Raw genomic sequence first — 23,730 nt, forward strand, 5'->3', positions numbered from 1 at the left:
CTTTTATCCTGATTCTGTTCCATATAGTATTGTCTAATGGCTCATCCAAATTCTTCTCCCATCCTGCCTTTAGAGTTATGAGAGGTGGCAGCATGTCAGAGTTTAATACAGTGGACGCTCGGGTTAGGAACGTGATCTGTGCAGGATGCACATTCGCAACCCGCAGCTGCATGTCTGCGCACGCGTAGGTTGCGATTTGGTGCTTCTGCGCATGCGCGACCACCAAAACCCAGAAGTAACCCATTCCGGTACTTCCGGGTTTTGGCGGTCCATAACCCAAAAAAACACAACCTGAAGCATCTGTAACCTGAGGTATGACTGTATAGATTTGGAAAAAAGGTCTTTACGTAATAGATTATAAGTAAAAATTAGCTTTTCAAAAGGAATCAATTAACATAATGCCTGTGTTTGGATCATTTGTTGCCTTGCAGGAGCTGGTATATTACTTGGCATCACAGTCAGTTACAACTCAGGTCCTATTAGAGGTCATTGGCCTGTATAAAAATATTTGAGCCAAATAAGCCCCACCCCTTCCCCTTGTCCAAATAATTTTATTTCATCTTCATTATAAAATAATAGGTAATATATTAAAGGCATCATAGGTGATATTGAAGAGGCTTGTTTTGAGAACCATTCTTTCCAGACCCCAAGGTCAGAGGAGAAAAATGGATTAGGTTAACTAAATATAAGAATTGTTTAATTAACTTCTGAAAAGGTAAACCACATATTGACTCACTATATAGTTGGGTTTATATACAGTAGTGTTGTCTTTGGCAAGCATGGCCTTTCATTGACATGAATAAATTTAGAGACTAGTACTTGCCATTTCTGGAGGCTGCCAAATGGACAAATAAAACCCAAAATAAATAAAGTAGGCATGGCAGAACCATCACGTTAACAGTTGTCACTCATCCCAAACAATACAAGGTACATTTATTTCATGTTCTTATTTTTGATATGACTTTTTAATTAGGTGGTTTGTAGTATAGTGTTTCTAATTTTGCCACATGTTTAGGTATTTTTACCCCCAAATATCTAAAATGATTATTTCACAAGTGGAATCCAAATAGCCTGAGCAATGCAAGTTCTGTATCTGGAGGCAAATGGACACACAGGAGTTCAGACTTAGTATAGTTTACCGGAATTCCTGAAACTGTACCATATACTGCTAGTTGTAACTGTCTCATCAAAGTGAGAACCATCCCCAGAAAGAGACAACATTAATGCTATGTCATATGTGAATGTATTAACTACATGAGAAGTGTCTGGAACATCTAATCCTCTGATCCCCGGCTCTGTATGGAAGGCCAAAGCAAGAGATTCCATGGTCGGGGGGGGGGGGGAGCAGAAGAGACAATGGAACCAGGCCTCTCTCATTTTAGATGGAATGGAAAAACAGAGCGTGGTATCATCCACATATTGATGACATCACTTGATACCACCTAATGACAGCTCGCTTGATTGGACAATGTGGCCTCTCACTATGGCACTGTAGATTGTAATCAGCATACAGTGGTGCCTCGCAAGACGAAATTAATTCGTCCCGCAAGTCTCTTCGTCTTGCGAGTTTTTCATCTTGCGATGCACGGTTTTCCATAGGAATGCATTGAAAATCAATTAATGCGTTCCTATGGAAACCGCCTTCCCCCGACCTCTTCTGGCGGGCGGCATTTTAAAATCGCCCGGGACAGCGGAGGACTTCTCCGCTGTCCGGGCGATTTAAAAGCCCCTGGGAAGGCAAGCAGGGGGGACAAAGACTTTTGCCCCCCGCCTGCCTTCAGAAGAGGTCCAGGACAGGCTTCGCGGACCTCTCCGCAAGCAGCGGGAGCGCTCCTTGCGGAGAGTTGCCAGGGTGCCCAGGCTTCGCGGCCCCGCCGCCCGGCTTCGGGACATCGTTCCGATGCCAGGCGGCGCGGGGAGGCTTTCTCGCCCCGCCGCCCGGCATCGGGACGATGCCCCGAAGCCGGGCGGCGGCGGGAGGCGTTCCTGCCCCGAAGCCGGGCGGCGGGGGGAGGCGTTCCCGCCCCGAAGCCGGGCGGCGGGGGGAGGCGTTCCCGCCCCGAAGCCGGGCGGCGGGGGGAGGCTTTCCCGCCCCGAAGCCGGGCGGCGGGGGGAGGCTTTCCCGCCCCGAAGCCGGGCGGCGGGGGGAGGCTTTCCCGCCCCGAAGCCGGGCGGCAGGGGGAGGCGTTCCCGCCCCGCCGCTCGGCTTTGGGACATCGTTCCGATGCCGGGCGGCGGGGGGAGACTTTCCCGCCCCGCCGCCCGGCTTCGGGACATCGTTCTGATGCCGGGCGGCGGGGGGAGGCGTTCCCGCCTCGCCGCCCGGCATCGGGGCATCCTTCCGAAGCCCGGCGGCGGGAGGAGGTGTCCCCGCCCCGCCGCCAGGCTTCGGAGGAGGTCCGAGGACAGCGGGGAAGACGAGCTGCGCTTCCCCACTGTCCCGGAGATTTCCCTATGGGCTGTCGTCTTGCGAAGCAAGCCCATAGGGAAATTCGTCTTGCGAAGCGCCTCCAAAACAGAAAACCCTTTCGTCTAGCGGGTTTTCCGTCTTGCGAGGCGTTCGTCTTGCGGGGCACCACTGTATTAAGATGCTTATACATGAGGGATGTACTCCAGTGGGAAACTATGTGATGCCCTTAGCACCTCTACCAACCCACTGATGGAGCCTCCATCATGCCCACTCCTTCCTCTCTAGTACACAGTGGCTGCCAGCTCCTCCAGTCACCATGCTGATTGATGTGTGCTACATGATGCCATAAAGTTGGTGTGGGGGAACCTGTGGAACCTCCATATATTAATGGGCTCCAAATCCTATCAGTTCCAGCCAGCATGACCAATGGTCAGGATGATACAAGTCAATGTCAAATAACATCTGCAAGGCTTCAGAGCTTCCTCATACTTGTCAGAGAAAATCTGTTGGCCAAAATCAAGGCACCAACACGCATTCAACAGGAATGAGGAGGCCCACTCCACTACTAGAGCATATGGTATATTTCTAAACTATACAGAAAGCAAACCCCAGCACAAAAAGTGACTGTTGCTTTGAGGTTTCCCAATGACCAAGTGGTATTGCATAAATTTTAAGAAATAAATACCGGTAATTGCACAATGTTTCAACAATACTAAAATCCATTTTTATTATGTTGACAGTGGAGAATAAAATTTACGTTGGAAACATTTTTTTACTGACTGCTTTGTCACTATACATTAAAACTCCAGTTTGAAAGCAGTTGGAGTCAGGGGTGATATAATTTGTAAACAGCCTTATAGAGTATCCTTCCAGAAGCTACATCTTCAAAATGGAAGCATTAGATCCGCAAACTATTACGATGATGTTAAAATTAGGAAAACATATTAGGGAACTAAATAAATGGCAGAAAAATATTTCTACAGGATGCCAGCCAGGCATTAAAAAAAAAAAAGCCTTGGCTGTCACTATTTATAATATGGAGGCAAAGGCAACTTTCCAATAAAGCAAGGAACGTTGAAAAGGTGTCCTTTAAGCCTTCCTTTAAGCCATCTTCCATAATGGCATGATTTGCTCTGGACATCATTAAAATGTAAAGTTAATGAGGATTCAACTGCAAACAGAAGAAATGTAACCTATTTTCAGGCAGGAGTTCTAACACTGCAATCAGAGGGAAAGCCACTTTGATGTCTCTTTGTCTCTTCTCATTAATTTTCTTTTAGTTTTTTTAAAAAACAAAGGCTGTTTAAACTAAAAAAAATGCACAGAACTTTAAACACGGTAATTACAGTGAAGCTGCAATGAGGTCATTGGGTTTTTTTAAAGTTTGAAATAAATAAGAGCAAGATGCTTTTAAAAGATGTCAATTCTCCCATTTAACTTCTCTATGGAAAGCTTGCTCAACTATTTATTCCTGGTGCCCAAAATCCTTCTCTGTTAATCTACAGAAGTTGTATCCCAATTGCAATGATACTAGGAACGCCAATGCTGGCAGCAAACAAGCCACAGACTGCACAAGGTCAAGACCTTATGGGATGTCCTCCCTTCAACCACCAGAGCTCCATGTTTGCTCTAGCTCCATGTTTGCTCTGGCTTCTACTCTTGGCCCCAACCCAGGTTCCCTTCCCGTGGCCACATCAATCAAGCTGCATTTCTGACGAACACCACTAGAACTAGCAGATGTCTGTAAAGACATCTTGTTCTGGAGGACACCATGGATTGGTGAGGATAGGGTGAACCCAACTGCAGGCTGCATTTCAACAGTCCAGGAGGCATCTCCAGTGCAATTGCCACCAGCGTTAGAAACAGAGATATGAAAGCTAGGAGCTAAATGGCACCTTAAACCAAGTTATGGGCACAACAACAAAAAGTCTAGTTGTGCCTTTTTAAAAACAAGAATACAACATTGGAAAGGAATGAACTGCAGCTAAAATATTATTCGCATTTTTCACATGGTTGCGTCCTTCCCTTGCCACCACCTCCCTAATGTTCTTAAGAGGGTCTCTTCTCCAGTCTTCAGAGAGTAGATGGAAGAGGGGAGGTAGAAAAAGGTCCTCCTTTCCTTCCACTCTGCAGTTTTAATCTGAAATCTTAGGCACAGTGCTGCACCCATAGCTCAGAAACTGCTTGCGCTACTGTTCCTTGTCACAAAATGCGCCTGGAACAATGGGAGTTTCGAACACTGATCGCCACATGAGATAGAGAAAATGGCCACAATTTGAGATTAGAGGGGCACACTGGAAAGAGGGAAAACTACTGGCTTCTTGTGATATTCTGGCATTCTTAAGAACAAACACCTCTTAAATCTAGCAAAGATATTCACCACTGGATGCTCAGAAGTCAACTTGCATAAATGAAGAATGTGAATTTGCAGTCACTTCACTTCCCCACAAAAGGGAGGGGCAACAGTGTGTGTTTCTAGTATTGTGTCAGCACAGAAGTGCGCAGGTGTGGGCTCCTTTAAACCAAGGCCCACATTCCCTCAAAGGAAGTGTTGAGGGCCATAGGCCAGCAGTGAGTGAGGCCAAAGCATACACAAACTCTGTCCCACTTTCTCTCTCCAACTGATTCTCACCCTGCAGCAGGGAACAACAGCAAGGTGGGCTGCCCTGTCCTGGCTTCACCAGCCCTCAGCCCCCAAGACCTGATCCCAAAGGAAGTATCTTCATCAAGCATAAATGATATTCTGCTCTTTTGTGAACATACAAATGCACGTGTATTGCCCTGGTCCCTATTCAGAACATGAATATAAACTATCCAACCGCATGCAGAAAGTGCCAAAAAGAACGAGGAGATTTCTTTCACATGCAGTGGAATTCTGGTAAGAAAAAAAAGTACTAGGAGTGGAAATTGAATGCCAAACTGAAACAAATCTTAGGGTATGAAATTCCCTTCCACAAAGTGTTTTTATTGTTAAGCTATGTGGAAGTGAAACCAGAACATAAAGAAATGGTCTCTTATATGCTGGCCACTGCCTGAACACCTTTTGCAAAGATGTGAAGATCGACTATCATGCCATCTATTACAAAATGGATGGGGAGAACTTTGGGAATCTGTTGCAAAGACCAAATTGACTCACCATACAAGATTTAAGGAACAAAAAAGGTAATGAGGTGGAGCAATCTGACTGATTACAGAAGATGATCAATGATGGTACCAGAAAGTAGACTTTATGGTTTAATATTCAAGATGTTTCCCACTTGACAATGTAAATATAACTCCATATGTGTGAATATGAATGTAAATATAAATATGTACTTACATTATGTTTACGATTTGTAAAATAAGTGGTTATAAATAAAATGATAGTAATTATTAAAAGATACTGGTAAATGCACAACAACACAACACAACAACACAACCCATCTTTTCTGTCCATCTCTTTAAGATGATAGGGTAGGAGATACTTTTTTTAAAAAATAACACTTTTCTACTCCACCTTTCTTGTGCAAAACTGTAATTTAAAATGTTGTAACACAGTCAAACCAAAGAAGACTAGTGTGGCAATAAACACCAAAACATAAAACACATCTAACACATACAGTACAGCTAAAATTTCCTTCCAGAAACAGTCTTCAGCAACCAGCAAAAATAAAAAGGGAGGCAGCAAACTGCACCTCAAGGGGAAATGCATTCCTTAACCTGGTGCAACCACTGACAAGGCCCTTTCTAGTCTCACCCAAAAGTGCTTCATCTTTAGTTGGGACCCAGAGAAGGGCCTCTGCTTCAGATGTCAGGAAGGAAGAGGCAGCACCTAAGATTCAAACATGTACACCTCCATAGATATACCTCGAGTACCTATGAAACAGGGATGGCAATAAGTCAGGAAGAGGGCCTGCAAGCCAGTCTTGGCCTGCTAGACCATTTCCCCCAAAGCAAGCCCACCCTCTCTGCTTCAAACACACTTTTGAGATGCACCAACACAGCCTGAATCATGATGAAACAAGTGTGAGGTCTGCCCTAAAGTGTTTGAAACATCCCTCTCTCCGTCACTTAAAGGAGATGGGGAGCACTGCTGCAAACAAGGCTTTGGGTACCCAATGCTAAGCAGGATCACTCTTCCTTCACATCAGCCCATGTGACAGGAAAGCGATTCTGCCAAGCGCTGGGTTGGGTGCACAAGCGAAACAAGAGGAGAGAAACAAGCGGTTTGACAGCCCAATGCTCAGAGCTTCCTAAAGTGCCAACTTGGGTCTGGCAACGTCCCTTGCAATGCAGTTCCCAAGTGGGAACCCTGCCCAAGTGATTTTTACATGTGGGCAGCCCACCCCCACCACACCCCCATCAGATTTGGCCTGCTAGGCTAAATATGTCTCTAGCTCATACTCCTGGAATTATTTTTCTTAAAGACAGATCTTGAAGCTGAGGCTCCAATACTTTGGCCACCTCCTGAGAAGAGAAGACTCCCTGGAAAAGACCCTGCTGTTGGGAAAGATGGAGGGCACAAGGAGAAGGGGATGACAGAGGATGAGATGGTGGGACAGTGTTCTCGAAGCTACCAGCATGAGTTTGACCAAACTGCGGGAGGCAGTGGAAGACAGGAGTGCCTGGCGTGCTCTGGTCCAGGGGGTCACGAAGAGTTGGACACGACTAAATGACTAAACAACAACAACAATTATTACTATTACTATCATCATCATCAAAATTTGTATACTGCCCTATACCCGTAGATCTCAGGGCAGTTCACAACATAAAATATTTAAAAACACACAAAACACATAATAAAAATAAGAACAAAAACCAATAATCCCCCGCTCACACAACACATTTGAAAGGGCACTGGATGTCAATCAGCCAAAGGCCTAGTGTTAAAGAGGAACATTTTTGCCTGGTGCCTAAAGGTGTATAATGAAGGCACAAGCTCAATCTCCCTGGGGAGATCATCCCATAAATGGGGAGCCACTGCAGAAAAGGCCAGTTCTCGTGTTGTCCCCCTCCGGACATCTCATGGAGAAGGCACACGAAAAAGGGCCTCAGAGAATGATCTCAGGGTCCAGGTAGGTTCATGGGCATCTCCAGGTATTAAACCATGTCTTAAACCATGAGGAACTGCTACTATTGTAGGTAAGATGGGTCAATGCTGTAACCCAGTAAGGAAACTTCTTATGCCCCAGGCCAGTGCTTCACCCAGAGGGCACGCTTTTAGCATGCTGGATCTCTGCAGGTTTAACACATTTGTTCCTCTGCAAAACCATGCTCATAACTCATACCTTCAAGCATGCTTTTGCACAGGCAAAGAGTTTTTCTCAATTCCAGTTACTATTTGGTAAACATCCACAAGTCCTGACAACATGAAATAAAAACCTAAGCTATCAACTACAAGCCACACTGTGAAATTTACAGTAGTGCATTCAGGAGATCTCCCAAGCTCACTGTTTGATAGGACCATAACTCACAAGAGCCCAGCATGTAAGACCAAAACAGCTCTTTAGAATAACTGGATCAATCTCCACCATGCAATTGAATTAAATTATATACAAAAGGCCTAAGAGCCTGTGTTTTTAAAGGAAAGACGGGAACACCAATGATAAACATGAATTAGTGCTCTAACTTCACTTAATTCCTACCTGTAGAGTTAACTGTACACAAATAGCCCACTCAATGCATTGACCTATGCAAACTCTAACTATGAATCAGTACTCATGCTGTTAGTTACAACTCTTCCCTGTTGGTCCTCAAACAGGTATTAATTGGTTCCAGTTAAGTAATTGTGTGTGTGTTTAACTTAGTCCTCTTCAGGCTGAAGAAGTGAATATTCCAACGCTAGCAGAATAAAAGGATGCATTCATTTCACATGGAATACCAACACACACAACAGCATTACACACAGCAGTGTTTCTCCCTTCCTCATTTTATCATCTTCCCAACAAGCTGGAGCGTTCAAACATCATGTTCAGCAATGGAGCTGACAAAGCCAGACCATGGGTGGACTACAGGAGCCATCTCACAGGACCTCTGTAAACAGTGTCGGAAATTCCCCAGACACCAGGCACCTTTTGCATCTGGCGCAGGTCGAATTGCAACCATGCGGTTGGCAACTTACATCTCCATCTGGCTGGTCTCCTTAAGCAGGAAAGCAGAAGAGCTTATTTATTGCATTTATATCCCACTTTCTTCTCCAAGGAGTACGTGGTTCACCCCCACCCCGTCCTCAGTCAATCCCTACAGCGAGCCTTTGAGGTAGGCTAAGAGGCTGTGACTGGCCCAAGATCATCCAGCGAGCTTCATAGAATCATAGAATTGTATGACAGAGTGAACCCTGATCTCCCAGGTCTGACACTCTAACCACTACACCACACTAGCTTCCTAGTGTCCTTCTGCTATGGGGAAGCTATATAAATTAAGTAGGTAAAATAAAGATTGGGAAAGCAAAACGTCACTTAGAGAAGGACCCGAAATATTTTCCTTGAAGGTTGAATTTGTTTTATTCTGGACTGTTTCATTTGATGCTTTAATGTGTTATAAACTGCTTTGATATTGTTTCTTTAAAATATAAAGCATTTATTATTATTATTATTATTATTATTATTATTATTATTACAGTGGTACCTCGGGTTACATATGCTTCAGGTTACATACACTTCAGGTTACAGACTCCGCTAACCCAGAAATATTACCTCGGGTTAAGAACTTTGCTTCAGGATGAGAACAGAAATCGTGCAGTGGCGGCGTGGCAGCAGCAGGAGGCCCCATTAGCTAAAGTGGTGCTTCAGGTTAAGAACAGTTTCAGGTTAAGAACAGACCTCCGGAACGAATTAAGTACTCAACCCAAGGTACCACTGTATTATTATTAAATGATGCCTGGACAATCCGTTGTGGTGACCATACTTAGGTTTAAGGTGCCATTGGCACCTTACATACCTGAGCTTAAATATCTGAGCTTCTAACACTGCTCTGTAAGGTTCTCCTAAACTACAAACTCCCAAGATCCCTGACCACTGGCCATGCTGGCTAGGACTGGCGGGAGTTCATCAACATCTGCAGAGTCACAGGTTCCCCACCACTGTGGGCTCCACCTGCCCAAGTTCACCTGTCTGCCAGGCAATTAAAGACACAGGGGAGCTATATCCTACTGAATCCTGAACTGTGCAAGTCTATGCAATTTGCTATCACTCTTACTCAGATGCTGATGTCGAGGCACCATCAAGTCATGCACTGTCTCCATAGTAAGGGAAATCACACGGAACATACTGCTTTGTGTGGTGGACCCAAAGCCACAAAACTTTCATCTAGCAAAAGCAAAGGCCAGTGGTGCTCCGAAACCCAACAGGAAAACCTTCTTAGGGTGCAGATTTTTAAAGCCCCATTATAGCACATTTAGCTAAATAAATGGCTGAAAACCAGCCCTCTGAGTTAGGCAATCAGTAAATTCCAGCTTTCAGTAAGAGCATCTCTCTCCCTGTAACATTTCTCGAAACTATCCCATAAACTGCTTGGTTAATGCTTCAGTTATGAAGGGGCAACCACGGTGGGGTGTGTGTGTGTGTGTGTGTGTGTGTGTGTGTGTTTCCAACCTATTTTCAGATGTTATCACAAATACCCCGTTAAAGACTACCCACAGGGCACTCCACAGAGCTCACAGCCCTCTCCATTAAGCATGAAAGGAAGACGGTTCGTTTCAAACAATACTTTAGGGTAAGATTCCCTAATTGGCAGCAGCTGAATGATCTAGGCTTCTAAGCTGATGCACATGGCAAACTTGGTTTCAGGATACTCCTCTGGCAAGTTATCAAACTAGAGAAGGAGGGAAAGGAGAAGAGACAAAATACAGTTCATGGGCGAAGCCTGAACTACTGACATTTCCAATTCCAGAAAAGATTTCACAATTGCCTGGGTACTTTACGTTCAGCGTCTAAAAAGTAAGTAAGATTCATAGCCCACGTCACTTGTGTCATTCAACAGACTCGAAGCCAGAGATAGACACACTTCTACCTGCTCTATGACACATCCTTTGTAGTACCTCCACAGCAGATACAGATAGGTAGCCGTGTTGGTCTGCCATAGTCAAAACAAAACAAATTCCTTCCAGTAGCACCTTAAAGACCAACTAAGTCAGTTCTTGGTATGAGCTTTCGTGTGCATGCACACTTCTTCAGATACACAGCAGACTTCACCAACCTACAGCAGACTTCACCAACCTAGTGCCCTCCAGATATTTTGGAATAAAACACCCAGCAGCTCTAACCAGCGTGGCTGAGTTGTAGTCCAAACCATGTGCAGGGCACCAGGCTGATGAAGGCTACTGTGGAGACTTCAAGAAGCTGGTCATATATTTAAGCAATTCATTTGTTTAAAAGTGCCCCATGCTTCCAATACATTGCATCATCACTGGACTTCACTGCCAAAAGTCAGCCCATGCATAAAAAGGTTTTGCCCTTTGTACACTTAGAAACAGTTTAATTGATAACATTCCAACCAGAGTCTACCCTTTCCTTAAAACTAGACTTAAGACCATTAGTGCAATCAACAATAGATTTATGCAAAGTATATTCAAAGCATGGAAGGAGAAAACAGAAATATTGCCTCTAGGTTTATCCTCCTTGCTCCCCTTGGCTTTCCAACCACTATTTAACAACTTTTTTCGACAATTCTCTGCGATAAGGTGGAAAACCAAACAACTATACCTTTTAATTGACTTTTACAAGGTCAGTTACCCATTAATAGGTCATGAATTGCAAACTAAAATAGGAGAAATTCAAATATTCTGGCTACTTCGTTATCAATTGCAAACTTTTTTATCCAACCCAACTGTGAAAATAACAGCCACAAGACAACTAGTCCCTTTTGATAAACTCCTAGCTACAGGAGGTAGAGCGACGGTGTCTGTAATTTATAAAATATTACTCCAAAATATTGTTGGATTTCCCAATGTAATTAAATAACAATGGGAATTAGATTTAGGTCAAGAAATAGATTTAACCCAACACAATGGTCTAAACTGCCTTTTAAATCAATTTCTGCCAGTATAAAGGAGCTAACGTTAAAACTTATCTATAGATGGTACTTAACCCCAAGAAAACCAGCACAGATACACCCAGGAGTGACAGCAATATGTTGGTGAAGGTGCCTATCTATAAGTACATATTTTCATATGTGGTGGGAATGTGCCAAAATCCAACAGTTCTTGTTGTCAGGTTTACATGAGATTAGCAAAATTACTAAGCAGAAAATAGAAATAATACCATAACTAGCTTTACTGAATATATTTCAATGTAATAATGCAAATCTGCTTAATAAAGAACTCATTTGTCATTTGCTATCAGCAGCTAGAAATATAGCTAGATATTGGAAAAATCTCTCATGGGTGAATGTAGACAATTGGTATAAAAGTATATGGGATATCGCTCTAATGGAAAAACTAAGAAATAAGTTACAGTTGTTAAGAGAACAGAAACAAAAGGATAACTTAACAACTACCTGCTGTAATTTTATTATGCATGCAAGTCTTCCAGGTAATAATCAAACCCCTCCCCCCAACAGCATACAACTCAATATGGCTAGAATAATCCTACAAAAAGAAACATGGATGCTGGGCATCCATGTTCTCCTTTCCCCAGGTTCTCTCTTTCCTACCACATTCATAACCATTGTCATATTTATACAGTGGTACCTCGGGTTAAGTACTTAATTCGTTCCAGAGGTCTGTTCTTAACCTGAAACTGTTCTCAACCTGAAGCACCACTTTAGCTAATGGGGCCTCCTGCTGACGCCACACGATTTCTGTTCTCATCCTGAAGCAAAGTTCTTAACCTGAAGCACTATTTCTGTTTTAGCGGAGTCTGACCCAAGGTACCACTGTATTCAAATTTATATAAATATATATAACTTTCATATACTAACAAAGGCAGCATTTAATCTATTAATAATCATCCCTGATCCAGACTCATTTTATAATTAGAAAAATTCCACTCAAATAATGTAACCAAGTGTATCTGAATGTTGCATGATTTTCAATTCATAGATCCTTTATCTTTCCCTACCCTTTTTTATTTCCTTTCCTTTTCTCTCTTTTATGTTTTTTTTCTTATTGATAATTAAATAACTATAATATCTCAATCAGAAGCACTTATTTTTTCTATACAACCTAGACTGAGAATGTGTAAGTGTTATGCACTCTTCAATTGTTAAAAACTGAATAAAAATTCTTTTAAGATATAAAATAAAATAAAATGGTTTCACAACCCTTCTAAAAAGATGCTCAAAGAAAATTAAACTCCAGAACTGCGGGAGTAACCAATAAGAATGCCTCTTGCCATATGCATAAGGTTATAATGACATTCCTGGAAGTTATTAATTGTTCAGCTCAGAAGGTGAAATCAGAACACGGGCGCTCAGCTGGTCTCTTGGGTATATGAGGCTCAAGCCATTTAGTGTCAAGCCCACAGCCCCATCATTGCACCCAAAAGTCAACAGGAAGCCGGGGGAGGGGCTACTGTACAGTAAAACACTCTGCTTTCTGCATTAGAGCATCCAGTCATATAGGGCAGCCCCACACAGTACCTAATACAGAAAGCTTAGCCTTGAAACTAAATACAGTGGTACCTCGGGTTACCGCCTGCTTCTTGGGAGAAAAGCAATGACAAACCTAGACAGCATCTTAAAAAGCGGAGGCATCACCTTGCCAGCAAAGGTCCATATAGTTAAAGCTATGGTTTCCCCAGTAGTGATGTATGGAAGTGAGAGCTGGACCATCAAGAAGGCTGATCGCCGAAGAATTGATGCTTTTGAATTCTGGTGCTGGAGGAGACTCTTGAGAGTCCCATGGACTGCAAGAAGATCAAACCTCTCCATTCTGAAGGTAATCAGCCCTGAGTGCTCCCTGGAAGGACAGATCCTGAAGCTGAGGCTGCAATACTTTGGCCACCTCATGAGAAGAGAAGACTCCCTGGAAAAGACCCTGATGTTGGGAAAGATGGAGGGCACAAGGAGAAGGGGATGACGGATGATGAGATGTTTGGACAGTGTTCTCGAAGCTACCAGCATGAGTTTGACCAAGCTGCAGGAGGCAGTGGAAGATAGGAGTGCCTGGCATGCTCTGGTCCACAGGGTCATGAAGAGTCGGACACGACTAAACGACTAAACGACTAAACAACAACAACACCTCGGGTTACATACGCTTAAGGTTACAGACTCCACTAACCCAGAAATAGTACCTCGGGTTAAGAACTTTGCTTCAGGATGAGAACAGAAATTGTGCTCCGGTGGCGCAGCGGCAGCAGGAGGCCCCATTAGCTAAAGTGGTGCTTCAGGTTAAGAACAGTTCAGGTTAAGAACAGACCTCTGGAACGAATTAACTACTTGACCCGAGGTACCACTGTATATTAGTCTGAAGCAGTATGTGAATCTACTGCTACCATGTATTACAATGGTACAAAATGTTTACTTATGTTTCTATTTAACTTTTCCATAACCAAAGAAAACTTCAATGTAGGCACTTTGCCCAAATGGCATCCACTTATGCTTTTAAAAACAACTTTTTATAGACCTTAGTATTATTCACCCAAGTAGTGGCATTCTTGTGAAATAACTCAATTTGACTAGCATTTTTCCTGGAGTACTCCAGCAAATACAACATGGACTTGGTTTTCTGTGTTCCAGAAATATCTATAATGAAATGTCCCTGAGCAGCTGCTCTCTAAAGCAGTGGATGGTCATAAAGGCATGAGTTGAAAATAGAATATGGTTGTACAACATTAAGTTAAGCATCTTAATCAATGCCCTTATTAATCTATGGGGAGTCTGCTTTAAAGTCATTAGTTCATTGTTTCTTTTTAATCTCAATGACTCTCTAATTAAAGTTCTTCCCTAGTCACAGAATTATCTACAGTGAGATATAACAGCTAACTTCAGGTGCATTAAGCTTAAAGCAAAAAATTAACACTCATTAACAAGATTACCTGTTGTGATTAAAGAAGCACAAACAAGGAAAACTGTTTGCAAATTTTGTGAATGAGTGGAAGAGAGTTTAAAACAATACCTTTAAATTAAACTTTTTTTTCTTTTTACCAAACCCATGCAACCCATCAACTCTATTCAAAAGAGAGAAAAACTCTGTTTGCGTCTAGTTATTTCAATGCAACTCCTGAAAATCATAAAGAAGCCTGTTCACAAGCACTTAATTGCAAAAAGTGCTTCATCAGCAGATCCTTAATGCTTTAGCGCTCCCCAAATACTCAACAAGATCTGAAGTGGAATCTCTTCATTCTACTTAGTGAGGCAGACTCTTCATAGGTGCATGGGAAACCACGTTAAAAACAAAAAAACAAACACAAGGGAATGAAGGGACACGAATAACACACACACATATATATATACCATTAAAAAGTAAATTTCAACCTGCTAAGAAATTTTGAGCTTAGCAGTAAAATTTCCACACACTGCTGAGAAGGAACTGGCTGTCAGATTTCTCACCCGTCTCCATCATGAAAAGAAAAACTGACAGATCACAGGAGTTTGCCTTTGTAAACCAATTCGGGAACTTTCATGCTTCTTATTTGTTAGGTCAAAGGTTAAATTGCTGACCTCTGACCTCCTGCTTAGCCGCCTTTCCCTTTTTCTGTAAAGCTTTATTTCTGGCCTGTATTTACATGGATTAGTCTCTTTTCACGCTAAGAAGGAATCTGTTCAAAGCCAAAGCCTTCGTTCTGCTTGTACAAAAAGCAGCCACAATTATTCAGTACCAGACAATGACCATATTGTGGGTTTACCAAAAAAAAGAGAGAGGGGAAAAAGAAAAACACCACCTCAGCCATGGCGAGGCCCGTTCTTACTGCACAAAACAATGGGCAGGGGGACAAAGTCTTATCCTGCATTGAGAAGAAAGCAAACAAAGCCAGCCCACTGTGAACTTGATGAAGATGTCAAGCTCTCTTTAAAAATATAAAAATCAACAAAAGGAGGGGTTTTTTCCTCTTGTGCAAAAAGAGAGGAGGAGGAGGAGGAGGAAGAAGAAGAAGTGGATGGAACACACAAAATCTCTAAAACGGTCATCAAGAAGGGAGGAGTCCAAAGTACATTTATCGCACCCAGATTGTCTTAAGACAACCTGGTTCCTCCAAAACACCTTCACATACATTTTCTCAGGAAACTCAGCAACCACCTTGAAAGGCGGGTCAGTATTATCCCCATGTTGCAGAGGAGGTGCTGAGAGAATAGCAAGCTGCTTGTCATAAAGCAAATGACAGAAAATTCACGACAGAGACCGTATTTGAACAGGGGTCTTATGTAACAACATGGAGTCCAAGTGGAAGGATTGGTGCCTGGGGCACCAGGAGAGGGGCCACAATCCGTCAGAACCAAGCTGCCACAAGATGTGGGGGTGGCCATAGCTGCTCTATGTGCAGAATGTGCAGGATCTCATCTGAGGTAGGAAGGCTGCATAAAGAAGTCGTCCTCTCCCCTGGAAAGCTGCTATCCCTCAGGGTGGACTGGATGGACCAACAGTCTAACACAGGATAACGCAGCTTTACCTGTTCACAGACCAGGAAATGGAGAGCAGATCTACCAGCAATTATTGGCTGTGCAAACTAAATGGCAACTTCATATAGCATACCATTGAATTCAACTTGCTGGGGAGTAATGGTGTCAGGAACTGCTGATCTATGTGGTATCCATGTGGTAAGCCACATAATTTCTGCCTACTGGGGAAGAATTATCTGATTTGTATTCACCCATCCAGGCTGACCAGTGATTCCTAGCAGGCAAGAAGAAGTATAAACAACTTCCTTTTCCAGCTGAGTCTTACCTGAGCAGCAGGGTCTACCTGAGCTATAGCATGTCCTGCATTGCTGGTCTTGCTTTTCATCCTGACTCCTGGCTTCTTCTGCCTACTGGTTTGCCCTCGGATTCCAATTACTCGACAGTCCTAGCTCCCAGTTCCCAGCTCCTGGCTCCTTCCAGACTGCTGCTGCCATGGCCACACCCTCACAAATGAGCGCAGAGAGCACTGCTGCCTTTATGTCCAGCTTATGGGCTCCCCAGAGTCATCTATCTAGCCACTATCTGAAACAGGATGTTGTACTGGCTGTGCTCCCTGGTCTGTGATCCAACAGAGTTCTTATAAACTCATAATCCAAGTAGTGTTCATGTCCATTTTTTCAGGCCAAGTTTTCACTTCACTCTCACCTGTGGAAGTCCTACCACAGGAGATGAGGGAGCTGCAAAGATGTACAGTACCTGGTGGTATCTCCCAGCAGAGCTTGGGACTTTTGATTATTTTTAGGTAGACCTTGTGTGATCTGCTGAGTAAAATAAAGCTGTTGCTATGCAGAGATCAGAACACAAAGTAGGAAACTCTTAGTTCCACAAACTACTCAGCCAGCTTCCAGCAGGAATCAGATTATGGGTACACACTGCACTCTGAGCCAGTTCAAATGCAAATTCTCTCAAACAACGATAGACTCCCTCAGAGTTAATAATTTCCCCAGGAAGATTCATCTCCCTTTTCAACCTACTAGTATGTTTTGGAGAAAAGAAACGAAACACAGAGAGAGACTTAGCAGCTAGGCCTTTTAAATCCCTTTGTTGTAAAAGGAAGCAGCCGAAACTGCCATTTCCTTTACTAATCCTGGGGAACATTGAGCACCCCGCCCCCCCCCCGGCCCCGTAACACGCTCATCACTTCATCCTTGTGTTATGTACCACATTTAGGTTTCCAACTTAAAGCCATACGGGGTGTGGGTGTGTGTTTAAAAGGAGGAGGGAAATGAAAGGAATACTTTAGCTGCACTAAACCATTTTAAGCTATTCCTTGAACACACAGCAAGATTTTTGCGTGGCTCTCACAAAAAGATGAAAGAGGAGGTCCTTGGAGAGATGGGGCCTTCTGGCTCACTGCGTGGCAAAGCAGAGGATCCAACACTCTTTTCTGATGTCTTCTTTGGCAAGCACACACACGCACACACAAAACCTACACAAAAGCTTCCCACACAAGGGGGGGATTTCACTTTTGTGAGCCTTTCACTTTCAAATGTTCCAGCTTTGGTGACTTATTTTGATCAGTTACTTTAGACTAACAAATACATTTTCTCCCCCACCCTATGCTATTAGTCACAGAGCTATATCCAAATTCTCTTCACTCTTTCTAATAAGGAAGACCCTTTGGCAGAGGTCTCCAAAGTTCACTGGATTCTGATAACGGCTCATTTCTCGCACACGACACGTGATTGCTTCCTTGAAGAAAACAAAACAGGCAATTTGAAGGTAGAGGAAAAGAAAAGAGGAAAGAGGCAGTAGCTCTGGTTTTTCATTCTTACTGCAGTGCGTGACTTTTATAAGCTTCTTTCAGTCTATCTGTATAAGAATGATTCTATTTATTATGAGAATGTAGGTGATAATGTCTATGGCAGTTTCATATCAAAGCTTCCAAGGGCAAAGTTGGTGTTTAAAAAAATCTTGCAGGAAATTTGAAATTAAAGGAACAGGCAGCAGTACCTGAGGTCTGATACAGATGGTGGCCCCCAAAACTGTTTCCATTAATAGCCCATCTTCTCAACTGATCAACCAATTCCTTCACTTTTTCCAAGTTTAGTATCACTAAAATGGAAGGTTAAAAATCAATTGTTCTCCCTCTGTAAAGGCAGCACTCCATATTCAGAGACCACTCAACTGGTGTGGGTGGGTTTAATATTCAGGGAATCATGCTTGTGATGGCATTGAACATTCAGAACAGGCACAGCCTAAACTAGCCAACATGACACTGTCAGCAACACACAACTTCAGAATCAAACAGGTCTCTTAATAAAAAGTAACAGAACCATAGAACGACATAATTGGAAGGGACTCTAAGGATATCTGCTTGACATATGAAGGGAGGGTTTTCCACATGGCAGGCACCACTGTTGTGAGGCCCTCTGCCTGGTTCCCTGTAACTTCACTTCTCACAGTGAGAGAACTGCCAGAAGACCCATGGAAGTGGACCTCAGTGTCTCAGAGCCACTGTCTATAATATTTGATAATTCTTAGAGAACAGGGGAGGTCCCTGCAGACTGGAGGCAGGCAAATGTTGTCCCCATCTTCAAAAAGTGGGGTGGGGGTGGGGAAGCAGACCCAGGTAACAACCGACCAGTGAGCTTGACATTGATACCAGAAAAGGTCCTAGAACAGATAATTCAACAGTGGGTCTGTGAGCACTTAGAACAAGAGGCTGTGATTTCTAAGACCCAGCATGGATTTCTCAAAAATAAGTCATGCCAGACCAATACAATTTCTTTTTTTGATGGAGTAACAAGCTTGGTGGATCAGAGGAATACTGTGGACATAGTGTATCTTGATTTCAGTAAGGCTTTTGACAAAGTCCCCCATGATATTCTTGCAAGCAAGCTGATAAAATGTGGGTTGAACGAGTCAACTGTTAGGTGGATTTGTAGCTGGTTGACTGACCAAACCCAAAGAGTTCTCATTAATGGTTCCTCATCATCCTGAAAAACAGTGACAAGTGGGGTGCCTCAAGGTTCTGTCCTGGACCTATTGTTGTTCAACGTCTTTATAAAAGACCTGGATGAAGGAATTAAGGAAATGCTCATCCAATTTGCAGATGGCACCAAACTGGGAGGTTTAGCTAATGCCACAGAATACAGAATCTAGACCGAGGACTTTATTTGGCAAGAACACTGTTTGAAGAAATAAATGCACATATGAGAAAAATGATTCTAGGAGAATATATTGATGAAGTGCCAGAACTTCCAGAAAAGTAGATAAAAGCTATAGACTCAATTCAGGGGGGGGAGGGGCAAGGAAGGAGGAAAATCCTTGAATCCAAGACGCAGTCTGAAAAGCAGAATAGAATGGCAGAGTTGCAATTGGTGTGTGGAGGATGGAAGGAACAGAGCTGCCAAATACTGGAATTTTGATTTTGGGGGGAAAACCCAGGAGTGGAGGTGCGGCGGAGAAAGGATTGACTTTGTGTGCAATCTGAATGGAATCTTGCTCTTCTGGTTAAGTGGAATAAGAGGAGAAAGAATGGACAAACAGGACTGGTGGACCAGTATGGACAAACAGGACTGATACAGATTTCTAGATGGAAATGGCACAAGAAATGGATTGGGACGCAAATTAAGATTTTAAAGTTAACTGAACTACCATGCATTAATAGACAAATACAATATTTTTAAAAAGCTTATCTCTTGAAGGAGGAGATAAAGAATAAAGCAAAAGTTTTATCATTGTGACGGCAGTAACTGGAGAATCTTCTTTGGACTTTCTGCACTGAAAAAGGTAAACGAATTGGTGAGCATTGGATGGAAGGCTGGAAAAAACAATGTCCAGCAAAGGGAGGAATAACTGAATAACCTGGATTGAGCATTTTAATACGTATTTTGAAGGAATATTCTACATACAACTGACAGATGGATAGCTGGAGATCCTTTTACCTATTTGTTTACTCTTTTCACTTTTATCTCTCTTGATAGTTTATTATTATTTTTATATTACTACTCTTCCTCATTGTACTTTATTAGAAATGTATACAGATGAAGGGGAAGGACAGTATGGACCCCACGTGAGAGGTGGGTAAGGGGAGATCTCACAAGGTGAGAGACGGTACAAAGAGAGGGATGAGCCCAGGTGAGAGGTGGGCGGGCACACCTTCCTCCACAGGGGATGAAAGTTAAGATAGAGTGATGAGGGAGGATCGTGTACTTTCTTTTTATGTTCCTTCTTTCTTTAGTTTCTTTATTTCCCGTGGATTAGTTTGTTTCTTTTATTGTGTTGTGAAAACTTTCAAATATCTCAAGGGCTGTCCCACGGAAGAGGGAACATGCTTGTCTTCTCCTGCTCTGGAGGGTAGGGACTCGAACCAATGTTTTCAGCTGACAGGAAAGGAAATTCCAACTGAGAATCAGGAAGTACATTCTGACAGCAAGCGCTGTTTGACAGTGGAATGGTCTCCCTTGGGAGGAGGTGGACTTTCCTTCCTTGAAGGTTGGGTGGCCATCTGTCAGGGATGCTTTAGCTGAGATTCTTGCATTGCAGGGGGTTGGACTAGATGACCCTTGGAGTCCCTTCCAACTCTACAGTTCTATGATTCACACACTTAGACACTCCCACACAACAAAGCCACCAAGTCTTTCTTTCCAGTTTTCCCTCATTATCCTAACACCTGCTCAGAGAGGCTTTTGGTGGGACCCCACACCTGATTGTCATAAGCCTCTCACACCAAGGCTCCCATACTGCACGGACCCATTAGAAGCTGGGTACACACTCTAAGCCTGCATCTTCTTCAGCCAAGCACAGGCATACTACCTGGATTTTGGTTCACAAATCCCACTGTGGGCTTCTGTGGCTTTCTAGCTTCATGTTGGTGGTTTGCAGAAAAGTGGTGAAACAGTATCTATACCTGGCTGGGGACTTTTCTGATGATGGAGATCAACTTTGCTAACAAAACCAAGGATACCCATAACATTTGAAAGGCAAGACAGAGACTATATGAATTATGTAGGTACCGTATTTTTCGCCCTATAGGACGCACTTTTTCCCCTCCAAAAATGAAGGGGAAATGTGTGTGCGTCCTATGGGGCGAATGCAGGCTTTCGCTGAAGCCTGGAGAGCGAGAGGCGTCGGTGTGCACCGACACCTCTTGCTCTCCAGGCTCCAGGAAGCTATCCGCAAGCCTTGCGCGCCCGGGGGAACTGCCCCCGGGCGCGCAAGGCTTGCGGGCGGCAGCCTGCAGCGCAGAGCAAGGGGAGCCCTTTGGAGGACGCCCCGTGCTTCGCGCAGGTGTCCGCAAGCCTTGCGCGCCCGGGGGAACTCCCCCCGGGCGCGCACGGCTTGCAGGCGGCAGGCGGCAGCGCGGAGCACGGGGCGCCCTCCGGAGGACGCCCCGTGCTTCGTGCAGGTGTCCGCAAGCCTTGGGCGCCCGGTGGAACTCCCCCCGGCGCGCAGGGCTTGCGGGCGGCAGCCGGCAGCGCGGAGCACGGGGCGCCCTTTGGAGGACGCCCCGTGCTTCGCGCAGGTGTCCGCAGGCTGCCGCCCAGCAGGCGGGGCGCCCTGAAGCAGAGTGCCCCGCGCGCCGGACAGACATCCGCAGCGTGGGGAGCCCTGCAGGAGTTCCCCGCAGGGCTCCCCACGCTGCGGATAGCAGCCTGCCGCCCGGCGCGCATGGCGCCCTGAAGCAGAGCGCCCCGCGCGCCCGACAGACATCGGCCAGCCCCACAAGCTCGGGGGACAGCGGGGAGGCGCAGCGCCGGCATCCCACTGTTCCCCGACCTGGTTTTGGGGGGGAAATAAAGGGAAAAAAATTTCCTTTATTTCCCCTCCCCAAAAAAAAGTAGGTGCATCCTATGGGACGGAGCGTCCTATGGGACGAAAAATACGGTACTTGATTTATAGGCCCACTCCCCAAAAAAGGTTGAGTGGTTCACTAAGAACCTCAGCAATTTCCAAGTTGTCTGCGTGGCGAATAAATTAGCAGTTTGGTAAAAAATGGATTATCTCATTGAAAAATGAATTGGCATCAAATGCTATTTTTTTAAAAAAAATCAGTAAGCACAAGGATTTTGAGTTTTGGAACAAAATGTTTACTAAATTATCTAGTTTTAAAAAATCTGAACTTTTTAACCCACCTTCTCCCTGTAGGAACTTAATCCCCCTAGACACAAACATGCTTCAAAACAGAAGATTACTACCAGACACTACTACTGTACAGAATAACATTTAAGTTCACACTTCCTCCGATTTTCAAGCAGGGGGTGGTGAGAGTTCAGCTGGGCAGAAGCTAGAGTTAGTTTCTAAATGGACTCTGCCATTTCTTCAAATCCCATGGCCAGGAGAGCATACCTGGGCAAGTGCTTGCTCCCAAACCAACCTGCCTCCAGTTTGAGAAGAGCATAAGAGTAGACCATCTTAACAGGGCTTCCTCCTTGGGAAGTGAAGCAGACATCATCTAGGGAGAAGGCTTCTAAGGCTGTTGCATCCCAGTTATTTAGGATTACTATTGATGGAGAAGGGCCAGAGCTAACAAATAATAAGTATAGGTGAACGTTTTTAAAATGCGGCAACACCCTATATTGGGTTGTCCTAAGAATATTGGACTGAGAGTTGGGGTGAACAGGCATGCAATACTACAGGGTGTGGTGATGTGCTCAAGGTCTGACCTGCAGCACTAAGGGAAGGTACGACGGCCAGTGTGGCACAGTGGTCAGAGTGTCAGACTAGGCTTCGAATCCTACGCATCCACGAAGTTCACTGGGTATGTCACTTGGGCCAGTCACTGCCTCTCCGCCTAACCTACCCTCACAGGGGATAAAATGAGGAGAGGAAGAACCATGAGCACCACCTTGAGCTCCTCGGAGAAAAAGTTGGGCTATAAAAGCAATAAATAAATAAACTCTCTCCACAGCGATAAGAATTTTATAAGTGAAAAAATACACTATCTTTAAGTCATTAATAGGGTGATAAAATAGAATGGGGAAAAAGCAGACAACCAACGCCAGCAACATTACAACTTTCAGATAAACTGCAACTAAAAAGTCAAGTCAGCTCAAGAGATCAGTATTTTGAGCTGCCCACAAGGATAACGGGCTGTGGGTGAAATTTACAGATTTCAAAAGAAGGCTGACAGTTCCGACTGGTGTCAACATTTAACAAAAGGATTTCCTCTGAATGTTGGAAATCAGACGTTTGCCAGTGTTCTGGAACTAGAAGCAACTTCAGCCCAACAATGGATTAGAAGCTCAGCAAGACCACATCTTCAGCTTCCTATATTGACCTAAGCGGTTCCACTTTTCTTACCAGGTGTTCCACTAGGGGACTTCAGTATGGAACTGCAGGCCGCACCCTGCCTCGACGTGCAGTGGGGGGAAATGAGGCCAAAATTGGATCCCCAACCCTGCCCCACAGCCCTTCCACTGCCTTCCCAAAGACAGCTAAGCGTGTGACAGGCTTTGGGAAGGAGACACGGGGCACCAGCAGAGCCCTAGAGCCCTCCCACTTCCTTCCCAAAGCCCAGCACCCAACTGGGTAATGCGATGGCAGGGGTGTGGTGTCAAATGTTGCCAAGGGTCACAAAAAAGGTCTTGTGGGCCAAATGTGGCCCTTGGGCCACTCATTGGACCACCCTGCTCTGAACCAATTCCCCCCCAAATAGCACAACCCTGGTGGAAGCCCTCAAAAGCACTGTAGGTACAATACATAAACAGCATCTGCATTTTACAGTACCTGGACCCGCTGATGCTGAATTGGTCACTTCAACATAGACTTCAAATGTTGTTTCCGGGTTTTGCCTGAAAAAGAATAAAGTTGTTAATAAATCTAAGTAAAGCTTTTTG

General features: G+C 44.2%; 1 protein-coding gene across 8 annotated transcripts in view; it reads right to left on the reverse strand.

Moving 5' to 3' along the window:
- The window catches only part of DENND1A (DENN domain containing 1A), a 269,468-nt gene that overhangs the window by 227,983 nt on the left and 17,755 nt on the right, over window positions 1–23,730 (reverse strand). For all 8 annotated transcript variants that reach the window (XM_081847502.1, XM_081847498.1, XM_081847500.1 and 5 more), the window contains exon 2: window positions 23,621–23,685. In XM_081847502.1, coding sequence (XP_081703628.1) covers window positions 23,621–23,685 — 65 coding nt within the window. The remainder of the gene's footprint in view (window positions 1–23,620; window positions 23,686–23,730) is intronic.

The sequence above is a fragment of the Podarcis erhardii genome (assembly GCF_964252035.2).
Source record: "Podarcis erhardii genome assembly, chromosome: Z".
In the NCBI taxonomy this organism is placed as follows: domain Eukaryota; kingdom Metazoa; phylum Chordata; class Lepidosauria; order Squamata; family Lacertidae; genus Podarcis; species Podarcis erhardii.